The following is a 12825-nucleotide window of genomic DNA, read 5'->3' as shown; positions in this document are numbered from 1 at the left end:
GATGTGCTCACCTTCTACACCAGGTCGTCGAATTGGCCGGCAGCAGCACTGAGGTCAAGGACCTCTTTGGGATTTAGACCAGCAAGCAGCAGTTCAAGGTCATCTTGAAGGTCGACACCAATGGAGCCATTATCCATCCTCCCCCCGGCATTGCCACAGGGGAAGCCGAGGCTTCTTGGTTTACGTGGAGCAGCCCAGACTTTGTCGGACCTATGGCAAATCTGGTCATGTGGCGGCCAACTGCAGCACAGTCGTCTGCAAGAACTGCAAGCAGGAAGGCCATCAGACCAAGGACTGTAAGCAGAGTAAGTGCTGCAACCTGTGTGGTGGGGCAGGCCACCTCTACAAGACCTGCCCCAAAGGGTGCCTTGGTTACGTACAAGCAGCAAGGTCACAGGAAAGGCCGGGGGAAGGAACGGTGATCGTGCCTCGTGCTGCAAAGGAAATCAGCAACCCTTCCCACAGTGAGGAAAATCCGTCTGAGAAGGAGAGGAAAGGGGAGGCAACTGCAATCAGCGACTACCCTGTTCCCAGAAACTCCTCCTCAACACACAGAATGCATGGAATAAAGGCCCCCTCAACAAAAATATATAAAAGAGGCCTGGGGTATAACGGCCACCTTATATTAAAAAAAGGTTAGAAAATAAACACAGAAAAGTTAAGGGAAGATCTTGTTTGACCAACTTGTTCGAATTTTTTGAAGAAGTAACAAGGAAGATAGATGAGGGTAGTGCAGTTGATGTGGTCTACATGGAACTTAGCAAGGCTTTTGACAAGGTCCCACATGGCAGACTGGTTAAAAAAATAAAATCCCATGGGATCCAGGGAAATGCAGCAAGGTGGATACAAAATTGGCTCAGTGGCAGGAAACAAAGGGTAATTGTTGACAGCTGTTTTAGCGACTGGAGGCTCTGGTTGCAGTCGATGGGGGTTGAGGTGAAGGAGGATCTCCAAGAGGTGAAGAGCCAGCAGGCCTCGCTCTTTGCCACGGAGACCTCCAAGATCATCTTTCGGTCCAGAGTCCGCTCCGTCGAGCAGGATGAGACGTGCTTGCATTTCTTCGTACAAAAGGTACACAGAGAATGCTCTGTGATCAGCAGCCTGAAGAAAGAGGACAGTTCGGTGACGTCATCGGAGTCTGAATCACAGAAAGTTTAAGGCACAGAAAGAGGCTACTTGGCCCATCGTGTCGGTGCCGGCTGAAAAATGACCCACCTATTCTAATCCCACCTTCCAGTATTTGGTCCGTAGCGCTGTAGCTGACGGCACTTGAGGTGAATATCCAGACTTCCTTTGAATGAGTTGAGGGTCTCTGCCTCAACTATCCTTTCAGGCAGTGAGTTCCAGACCCCTACCACTCTCTGGGTGAAACAGTTTTTCCTCATCTCCCCTCTAATTTTTCTACCAAACTTTAAATCTATGTCCCCTCGTCACTGACCTCTCTGCTAAGGTGAATAGACCCTTCACCTCCACTCTATCCAGGGCCCTCAAAATTTTGTACATTTCAATCAGATCTCCCCTCAGCCTTCTCTGTTCCAAGGAGAACAACCCCAGCCTATCCAATCATTCCTCATAGCTGCATTTTTCCAGTCCTGGCAACATCCTCGTAAATCTCCTCTGTACCCTCTGTAGTGCAATTACATCCTTTCTGTAATGAGGTGACCGGGACTGCACACAATACTCAAGTTGTGGCCTAACCAATGAGTTATACAGTTCCAGCATAATCACCCTGCTCTTGTATTCTATACCTCGGCTAATAAAGGAAAGGATTCCTTATGCCTTCGTAAGCACCTTATCAACCTATCCTGCTACCTTCAGGGATCTGTGGACATTCACTCCAAGGTCCCTTACTTCCTCTACACTTCTCAGTCTTTTCCCATTAGTCGTGCATTCCTTTGCCTTGTTTGACCTCCCCAAATGCATCACCTCACACTTCTCCAAGTTGAATTCCATTTGCCACTTTTCTGTCCATCTGACCAGACTATATCTTCCTGCAGCCTACAGCTATCCCCACTATCTACCACATGGCCATCTGCAAACTTCTTGACCATGCCCCCTACATTTACATCCAGATCGTTAATATGCACCACAAAAAGCAGGGAACCCACTACTGAGCCCTTTGGAACGCCACTGGAAGCAGCCCTCCAGTCGCTAAAACAGCTGTCAACAATTACCCTTTGTTTCCTGCCACTGAGCCAATTTTGTATCCACCCTGCTGCATTTCCCTGGATCCCATGGGATTTTATTTTTTTAACCAGTCTGCCATGTGGGACCTTGTCAAAAGCCTTGCTAAATTCCATGTAGACCACATCAACTGCACTACCCTCATCTATCTTCCTTGTTACTTCTTCAAAAAATTTGAACAAGTTGGTCAAACAAGATCTTCCCTTGAGAAATCAATGCTGACTATGCTTGATTAAGCTGTGCCTTTCTAAGTGACAATTTATCCTGTCTCTCAGAATAGATTCCAATAATTTGCCCACTACTGAGGTTAGACTGACTGGCCTGTAATTATTCAGTCTATCCTTCGCTCCCTTTTTAAAGAGGTACAACATTCGCAATTCTCCAATCCTCCAACACCACACCTGTATCCAGTGAGGACTGGAAAATGATGGCCAGACCCTCTGCTATTTCCTCTCTTGCTTCTTTTAACAGCCTAGGATGCATTTCAGCTGGCCCTGGTGGTTTATCAACTTTCAAGGATGCTAATCCCATGAATACTTCCTCTCTCCCTATGTTTATCACATTCAATACTTCACACACTTCCTCCTTAACTACAATATCTGCATCGTCCCCCTCATTTGTGAAGACGGACACAAAATATTCATTAAGAACCAGACCAATATCTTGCACTCCTACACATAGGTTACCTTTTTGGTCTTTTATGGGCCCTACTCTCTCCTTAGTTATCCTCCTAATTTTAATGTATTGATAAAACATCTTTGGGTTCTCCCTGATTTTGCTTGCCAATATTTATTCGTGCCCTCTCTTTGCTTTCCTATTTTCCTTTTTGATTTCACCCCTCCACTTTCTATACTCCTCTCGGCTTTCTGTAGTATTGAGTTCTCGGTGTCAGACATAAGCTTTCCTTTTCTGCCTTATCTTACCCTGTAGACTCCTTGACATCCATGGAGCTCTAGATTTGGCTGCCTCACCCTTTTTCTTTGCGGGAACATGTTTACCCTGAACCCCTTGAATCTCCCCTTTGAATGCCTCCCACTGTTCTAACACTGATTTACCTTCAAGTAACTGTTTCCAGTCCACTTTTTCTAAATCACTCCTCAGTTTAGTAAAATTGGCCTTGCCCCAATTGAGAACTCTTAACTCCTATCTTTGTCCTTTTCCTTAATTATGTTAAAACTGACTGAATTATGATCACTACCACCAAAATGCTCTCCCACTGCCACTCCTTCCACCTGCCCACCTTCATTTCTTAAAACTAAGTCTAAAACGGTGCCCTGTCTTGTTGGACTTGCTAGTCATTGAGCAAAAAGGTTCTCCTGAATGCACCTCAAGAATTCTGCTCCCGCAATTCCTTTCACACTAAAACTATCCCAGTTAATATTGGGGTAATTAAAATCCCCTACTATTACTGCCCTAATGTTCTTGCACTTCTCAGAGATTTGCCTACATATCTGGTCTTCTATTTCCCTCTGACTGATTGGAGGTCTATAGTACACTCCCAGCAGGGTGATTGCCCCTTTTTTGTTCCTTAGCTCTATCCATATGGCCTCATTTCATGAACCTTCCAACATATCATCCCTCCTCACAACTGTATTAGTTTCCTTGACCAAAATTGCCACTCTCCCTCCTTTCTTATCCCCCTCCCTATCGCGTCTGAAAATCCGGTAACCAGGAATGTTGAGCTGCCATTCCTGTCCCTCCTTAAGCCCTGTTTCTGTAATAGCTATGATCTCATAATGCCATGTGTCTATCTGTGCCCTCAGCTCATCTGCTTTATTTGCTAGACTCCTTGCATTGAAATAGATACACTTGAGCACTGCCAAACTTTTTTTTTTATTTTCTAACCCTCGTTTCCTCTGTCTTCCAGACTCATCCATTAATTTTCCACCTTCCATTTTGATTTCTGATTTTGTCCCAGCTGAGTCTGCCCTCAGGTCCCCATCCACCTGCCAAACTAGTTTAAACCCTCCCCAACAGCACTAGCAAAACGTCTCACAAGGGACTCAGTCCCAGCTCTGTTCAAGTGCAACCCATCCGGCCTGCACCAGTCCCATCTCCCCCAGTGCTGTCTCCTGACATACTAAGGATCAGCAAATCCTTTTCTGCTGGGCTGTACGACGTGAAGCCACGGACAGCACAGCCTCCCAATCCTTCCTGTCAACTATCACGGAGGTCTTAGATGACAGTATGCGGGAGAGTCTGGACAAACCGCTAACTCTGGATGAGCTGACAAAGGCTGTCAGGTCCTTCAAGACAAGTAAATACCATTCTCCAGTCCTCTGGGACCTCACCTGTAGCCAATGAGGATGCAAAGATTTCTGTCAAGGCCCCAGCAATTTCTTCCCTTGCCTCCCTCAGTATTCTGGGGTAGATCTCATCAGGCCCTGGGGACTTATCTACCTTAATGCTTAGCAAGACACCCAACACCTCCTCCTTTTTGATAATGAGATGACTGAGACTATCTACACTCCCTTCCCTAGGCTCATCATCCACCAAGTCCTTCTCCTTGGTGAATACTGATGCAAAGTACTCATTTAGTACCTCTCCCATTTCCTCTGGCTCCACACATAGATTCCCTTCTCTGTCCGGAATCTTGTTCACTTGTTCACTTCTCTGGGTTTTCAAGTAGGGAATACTTAACTAACAATGCAATTTAAAAAATAAAGTAAAATCCACTTGCAATTTTGGAAGGCTGCCAGTGTTTTCCAGATTACCAGGAGTTATCAGAACAACCTGCTTAAATCCTTTGACTTCATTCTCTTATCTATTGTCTCGACCAACTCCAGCATCATGGATTACACATACTAGAATATGGGAAGAAAAGAAAGTATAAAGTGGCAATGGATATGAGAAGTGGGGAAAAAACATAGAAAAGGGTAGAGCCTGAAGATCTATTAAAGGAAGAATAATGAAAAAAAAATATTATGTTGATATATTAAAAGCCTTGTAACATCTCTTTGTCACATTTCAAATACACTTCCATCACTTGTGATCATTGTCAGATTTATTACAATCAGCCCAAATTTAATGCAACTAATGTTATGCAGTAATATGATTTTGCCACGCTTTATCGGTTCATTATACCAGCATGATTGATTCCCAGCTCTGATTTCCACTTTTTGAAGAGTTGTCTGTACCATAGACAAGTTAAAACAAACTAGAAGCAGTTGAAGAACTCCAAGCTGGCTATCAATGTGGGAAAATTTTAACTTATTAAATAATGATTCTTGTACTTTAATTTACACTTCTACCTCCTGCACTCGACATTCTTTCTTGCAGATACAAAGCAGTCTCTGAAAGTGTTTCAGCTTTCTTTCTCCAAAGACATTTTCACAGTCTTCAGCCTTTTCACTCGTCTGTCAATCAATCAAAGCCAGAATTCTAAAAGAATGCACTTTCATTTCAAGAATGTGGGATAACTTCCGGCCTTAAAGCAATTACATAATAGGCCACATTTTGCTAAACAAATAAAGTTGAGACTATCAGCACTCACTATTATCTGAGAGTAAATTGGACAACAACTTCTGGCGACTGCACATGTGCAGTTAAATGCAGAAATCAGGAAGTTGCTGTAATAGTTGCCCTGTTCTTCCAGAAGCCATGCTGTAATGGGATCTTGCTGAAAGACTTGCCATTGAAACACAAGGAAGGGCATGAAGTTCCTGTATTTACCCATTAGAAACCCACTGAACAAGCCAGAAAAAGAGCTTATCCATTCCAGTCGAAGTAAATTTTTAACAGTGTGATAATTCTTAATTACTGCCGAACAATCTCACTGGCTGTGAAAATTAACTTTGACATGTGTAAAGTCTCATTCCTTCAGATTTTACTTATTGTTGGAGATTTTTTCTTTTTTTTCCTGTCTCTTCTATCTCTCAATCCCACATTTCTTTCCCGCTCTTCATTTTGCTTTCTATTCCTGATTTGTTATTGAATTAAATGTTTTAACTTACACTTCCTGGTACAGACTCTATGCTGTTCCTTAACTGTGTATATATATATATATATATATATATATATATAATATACTGAGACGTTGCTCTTGGCTGGCATACGTTGTCCAGGCCTCGCTGCCATAGAGCAAGGTACTGAGGACACCAGTTGTCCTCGAGGCGGCCAACATCCCCAGCTTGTACACACTACTGAGTCAGCGGCGCTTGAGATGGCTTGGCCATGTGAGCCGCATGGAAGGTGGCAGGATCCCCAAAGACACATTGTACAGCGAGCTTGCCACTGGTATCAGACCCACCGGCCGTCCACGTCTCCGCTTTAAAGACATCTGCAAACGCGACATGAAATCCTGTGACATTGATCACAAGTCGTGGGAGTCAGTTGCCAGCGTTCGCCAGAGCTGGCGGGCAGCCATAAAGACAGGGCTAAAATGTGGCGAGTCGAAGAGACTTAGTAGTTGGCAGGAAAAAAGACAGAGGCGCAAGGGGAGAGCCAACTGTGCAACAGCCCCGACAAACAAATTTCTCTGCAGCACCTGTGGAAGAGCCTGTCACTCTAGAATTGGCCTTTATAGCCACTCCAGGCGCTGCTTCACAAACCACTGACCACCTCCAGGCGCGTATCCATTGTCTCTCGAGATAAGGAGGCCCAAAAGAAAAAGAATAATATATATGTAGTGCAGGAAGGTGGAGTTGAGGTAGAAGATCAACCATGATCTTGTTGAATGGCAGACCAAGCTCAAAGGGCCAAATGGCCTACTGTAGTTCCTATTACTTTGTATGTAAAATCCCATGGAAAGTCTCTGGGCAAGTGCAAGCTGGTGCCATTTGTTTGCCACTGAGAGCAAAATCCTGCCCAGTATAATTGGCTGTCCTTATAAAGCAGTGGATACTCTAACTCACTCTGAGTAGTCAACCTGTCTGTCTATGTATGTGGGCTTCTTTGTCTTTTAGGGAATAATGTCAGGGTCACTGATTGAAAGTGACTGAATAACAGAAATATAATTTTTAATTTGATCTTATTTTGATTTATACTGGTGCTTTACACAATGCTGCCAATTATTCTGTGAAAACTTTTTTTAAAATTTTCTTCCAGCCTACAATGAGCCTACGTTTGCTTGTTTTCACTAATTCACATTTTTATTACTGACAAGTCAGCACTATTTATGCATTTTAATTATTTGCATACTATCTTTTACTGACTTAATATAAATGAATGCAAGATGTTCTTCCTTTTCTTTATCTTCCTTTGCTTGCTTCCAGTGAAAATTGATTAATCTGCACACTTTACCTGTATCAGTGCCAGGAACCCAACACGTAGCTAACTTTATTTTATTTCAATTATGTGTTAAAGTTTCTCGCCATTCTGTATGACACCTCTTTCAATCATGAAGTCTATTTATTTATGCAAACCATTCTATTATCATGCCCCAGTTTACTTGATTCATTTTATAAAATTTTCTGTTCCAGTCATTTTCAATTCATTAAGCTTGCTAGTTTATTTAATTAATTTTGTACGTGACAACTGCCCCACCCTTTGTTATTTAATTTGTTTCATATAGTTCTCAATAATACCTCTAATCCTGAAAGAAGCTTTGATTATTTCATTGAGTTATATAGAACTTACCTAATAATGCAGGGACAAAAAAATTAATCCACAAAACACTATTAAAAATTCCATGAAACCATATAATAAGATTTCACTTTCAGTACCATAAATCAGAGGCATTTATAATATTTGTGCATGACACGGTATAGCACCCTATTATAATGCAGGATATCTCCTGAATCATTACAAACAATAGCACAACAGATGGAATCATAGAATAATACAGCACTGAAGGCAGCCCATCAGGTCGTCCTGGCTCTCTGAAAGAACTAACATTTAGTGCTACACCCCTTTTTTCCCCCTAGCCTTGCACGTGTTTCCTTTTCACGTATATGTATAAGAAGCAAAAGTCATTATTGGTGTTTTTTTTCTGATCTTGATAATCTTGCCTTTTCCCAAACAGAGATCAACAAGTAGCAGTTAGTTGAACAAAGGACCTATTTAGACTACTTCCCCACACTGTAGTGACTGTTAACAAACAGACCAGTTTCGCAGCTCTACGTCATAACTTACTTAGACCTCAGACTACCAGTGAGCAAAGTCACTGGAGATCAGTGTAAACAATAAATAACAGATTTAGATAAATGTAGATGTGCTCACTGGTTTCAGTTTCAGAGAAAGTGCATTGCAATTGGAAGGGAGTATACATAAAACCAAAAGAAAAGATTTCAATGGCTGAAAGTAAAGTACTGATTCATTCAGATTCCAATCAGGTGCTGCAATTTGCATCCTAAGACACATCGTTTGTAACAAGTTGATTTAATGACTAGTAGCTTCTTTGAGAATTTTTGTAGTGTTGTGCAAGTTTGAGTTATGCCGCGTTCCTTTTGCAAGAGTTAATTAACTTGATGTTATAAATGGCCAAGATGTGCATTGATATTTAAAAAGGTAATTTCAAAAGAACTATTACAGTGTCATTTAATCAAGCTGTTATGACTGCCACTTGAACCCACTTCCAGTTGCTGTCAGAACATGGTTTAATTATATGAATGAAGTCAGGCCTTCAGACTTGACCCTTATAAAATTTGAGCAAGTAATGTAGAACTGAGCCAAGTAAAATTTGCAGCCTGCGATCCCAATGAACTGTAGCATCTTACAATGTTACTGGGGTTACTGCATTTATCCTTGAGTTTATTTTCCCATTAACTTTTGTAAAATGATGCTATGTTTTTAATCAGTCTGTGAAGAATATTCACAATTAGTGATCAGATGAAGTGAGATCTAAAGGTTATCAGTGGAGAGGATGTGTATAATTCACATTAAGGATTGCTTTGTGCAGTAACCAATGTATAACCCCTGTGGTCTGCCAGAGTAAAATCTGATATTAATTATCAACTCATGCTGTCACCAGTTTGACTGTCTCACATTCATTACACTGTTTTTTTATGATCATTCCTTGCTATATAACTCGTAACAAGTAAAACATCCTTTTGTTGTACTGGCAGATAGAATAACATGCCTTTGGTAGTGATTTAAAGGTGGTGATTCAGCTTTGGGTGTCAAATGCCCCAATAATATACTTAACTCTCTCATCTGACAATGCAGACTGCATTTTTGAGACTCTGCTATTTTATTTTTCCTTTGCCCAATACTTCTCAATTGTGCTGTGCACCATCTACTCATAAGCATGCAGCAATGTTTCTCTGAAGATGACTTCCAGGAGCTATGAGGCCAAGGATGACAATCTCTGTTTTTCACTCTATTGAATCCGGGTTAACGTCGGTCCTTCTCTTGGTATCTCCACACACACTCAGATATCAAAGATTAAGAATACTGGCTGTGGGAATTGGCAAGTGTGAGTCAAGATCCCGGCGTTCAATGGTGAAACATTCTGATCTTCTCACTTGACATGTTCCTGATTGATGACTAAATCTCCATGCTGAAGACATTTCTTTCTTTATATCTTCAGACATTCTTTATCCTACGAGCCAAAGTGCTCATTTGGCCTTTTGGGCTGGCAAATGGCCACACCAGCACATTAGTCATAGGAGTCTATCTAGCTAGGAACCATGGGTAAATATGGCTATTGTAGGCTTAGTAAAATATTCTTGTACTCCCTAAAAGGACTTAACTCTTATTTAAGCAATTAATCTGTTGTGATAATGAGAGGCTTTGTGGAAGGACTAAGACACCTCAGTGACATTTATTAGCTTACAAGTATCTTAACAGGAAATCATTGTCATGATAACCCAGATAGTGTAAATTAAGCAGTTAATTTCTGAATGATTAAGGCATCTTAAAAAAGAACTAGTCATTTATTTTTTCTATACATTTGGTTAGACTGCTCATCAGGATCCTACCCCAGACTATGACTATCAAGTTAATTCAACAATTCTTGTAGTTGATGTCATGCTATTTTAATGTCCCTAAACTTGTTAGGCCATTGACTGGAAACAAATCTTCCTGTACAGTAAGGGATGAATTTTACAGCAACCGCACCCCCCCCCCCCCAGCCCCCCGTGATGTCTGGGGTCGTGGCGGGGGGTGGGGAGGGGGCCGAAAATGACTCCGGCAGAGGCTCACTACGGGCCTCGACACCAGTAAGGCCCAGCCCAATATTTCCAGCGGTGACGAGGCCTTGTGACAGCCCACCCACCGCTCGGTGACAGGAGCAAAGGAAATAATTACCTGCTCACCTCCACCTTCCATCCCGCTGCGATATTGGTGCCAGTGGCCGGCACCCCCACGCCTTTGGATACCCGTCTGGGAATCCAAGGCGGGTCACTGGTGTGGAGGGGGGTTGGGGGAGCATGTAAATTTTTCAGTGTGGGGAATGGGGAGTGGCATCAAAGTAATTTCATTGGTGAAGGGGATGGTGGAAAGGGGTAAAGTGTATAGTTTATGAACTTTGATGGGGGGGAAGGTCAGATGGGCAGGGGAAGTGTTTTGGGGGGTGGAGAGGGCAATTAATGCATTGCATAGTTATTGGTGGGGATCGAGAGGGGAAAGTTAAATGTTTTTAACATTTTTGTAACACCTCTCTGTAAATATTTAAATTAAATGGAAGGGCTCGAAACCCTTTAAAAATGACATCAGCGCATTGCTGGGGACGGAATGCCTGCCCCCTCCATGTCATCGGGGTAGGCGGTCCGACCCAGCCGTTTAAATGAGCTGCCGCACTGAGGTGGCGCCGTGATGTGGGCTGCCATCGTTTACACAGTGGCGCCGCAATGTAGGCCGCCATCGTTTGCACGGCAGCAATGTAAAATGCAGCCCTAACTGTTCAGTTATTTTGAAATGGACCTTCAAGATCCAGTGAAAAAGGCCTTATAGTTGCTTCTAGTAAGCACAGAAGTGCAATGAGTTTAATATCTTTGTGACTATGTTCATTCAAAATTCATTGGACCATATGGCATTGCTGATATTTTACTGAGTTTTGATTTTCTTACTAATGGCTTTAAAATTCAGTTGACGTACATCAACAAAAAGGGACACAGCAGCTTTAAAGTACTGAGTACAGCCAGTTTTGAACAATTTCGGACTCAGGAGATAGCAGAATTTAAATTTGCACATGAGCAGTTATGCTTCTAAATGGTCTAATTTATACTGGCAGTCTCTGAAGGATTAAACAGTTTGAAACATTAAGCAAGTTGTCTGGTCTGATGAAATAGATGAATGAGGTTTGCAGTGTGTGTTGTCAAGTCTTTTTCCTTTTGGGTTAGTTGCTGTTGAGGTTAATTTAATTCTGTGACATTGCTCTAACATATTCATTTCTGGTATTATCTTTAAAGGGAGGAAGCGATGCGATCTACATATTTTGAAACCCCAGATGACCTCTTGTCCTCGTTTGGCCCTGTGCGTGACTGCTCCCGGGATAATGGAGGTTGCACGAGAAATTACCGTTGCGTGACTGATCGAAAGGTTGACTCCACGGGATGTGTGGTATGTTGTTAAACCTGATCATTAATACCATTATATATTGCACGTGACACAGAAAGTAGTGCCACTAAACTGAATGGTTCATTTATAAATCACCCAAAAAGATTACAGAAGTATCAAGGATAGACTTAAGGTTAACTCTTGGTAATAGTGCAAAAACTGATGCGCTTCAAGTGTAAGGTAAATTGAGAATGCTTCGGCAAAGTTGTATATTTTATCAGTCATGGGATACAACCAATCTCCAAATCTGCTGACTTGCCAGAGTCACTGATGGTCCCAGGTGACCACGAGTGACTTGTCAGATTAATGTTGTGGCTCTTCCCAACAAATGAACCTGGTTAACAGTTATTACTGTTTTTGTAACAGTTTATAAAGTCATGTGACTTATTCCCTCTCCTATATTTAGCTAGACTTTATTGGTTTCACATTGCCTCACTGGGAAGCTCTGTAAAATAACAGTAACTGTGTATGTTGATTCATCCACTGATTGCAGATGAGCTTGGTTCTCTTATGGTTTGTTTGGTATCAACCACAGAAAATCTGCCTGCTGTTTTCTGACATTCCAAATTGACACTGAGCAGATGAAACCCTCCTCATTGTATTAATTTCAGTGTTGCACTAATACCAGTGTATTCAAGTCAAAAATAGCAGATGTCTACAATAAAAAAAAAATCTGTGGACACTTGATTGTTACCAGAGTAGATTTTTGGAAAGTTTGATTTTCTGGTTAGAGTCACTTTATTGTTGTGAGTGAGAGTTGACTGCCATCATTTGCATTGTTATGGGGAAAGGCGGACAGGTCTAGCTTGGTACTGAGGCCTTTTGGGTCTTACTAATTAAGAAAATCATCTTGCTCAGAGTTAGATTACTTAATGTCAACGATGTCATATCAAAGATACGGTTTATTGCTTTGGAATTATCCTTGCGAGTTGGTTCTTTTGGAGGTAAGATAAATGTTCCTCATGTTGTTATTTAAATGTCAGCCAAGTTCTGTCAAGATAGATTCAGCGTTAAGGGCATTGTCCTGGAGGGAGATTGGATTCATGCAAGGAAATAAGACAAACTGAGCATATGCCACGAATAATTAAGTCAAAGTTACTTTAGAAATCTGATTATCAAATACCATACCATATCTGTACAGGAGTCAGGTACATTGGAAACTCTTCCCAAATTGTTGTTGGTGTTTTAAGATCAATTCCTTTG

General features: G+C 41.9%; 1 protein-coding gene across 10 annotated transcripts in view; it reads left to right on the top strand.

Moving 5' to 3' along the window:
* LOC137347765 (astrotactin-2-like) overlaps nt 1–12825 on the top strand; it is a 1864757-nt gene that overhangs the window by 946732 nt on the left and 905200 nt on the right. For all 10 annotated transcript variants that reach the window (XM_068012699.1, XM_068012698.1, XM_068012697.1 and 7 more), the window contains one exon: nt 11475–11625. In XM_068012699.1, coding sequence (XP_067868800.1) covers nt 11475–11625 — 151 coding nt within the window. The remainder of the gene's footprint in view (nt 1–11474; nt 11626–12825) is intronic.

The sequence above is a fragment of the Heterodontus francisci genome, chromosome 32 (genome assembly GCF_036365525.1).
Source record: "Heterodontus francisci isolate sHetFra1 chromosome 32, sHetFra1.hap1, whole genome shotgun sequence".
Taxonomy (NCBI): Eukaryota; Metazoa; Chordata; class Chondrichthyes; order Heterodontiformes; family Heterodontidae; genus Heterodontus; species Heterodontus francisci.
Note: the sequence above shows the minus strand (reverse complement) of the source record. Positions and strands in the feature narration are given on the sequence as shown.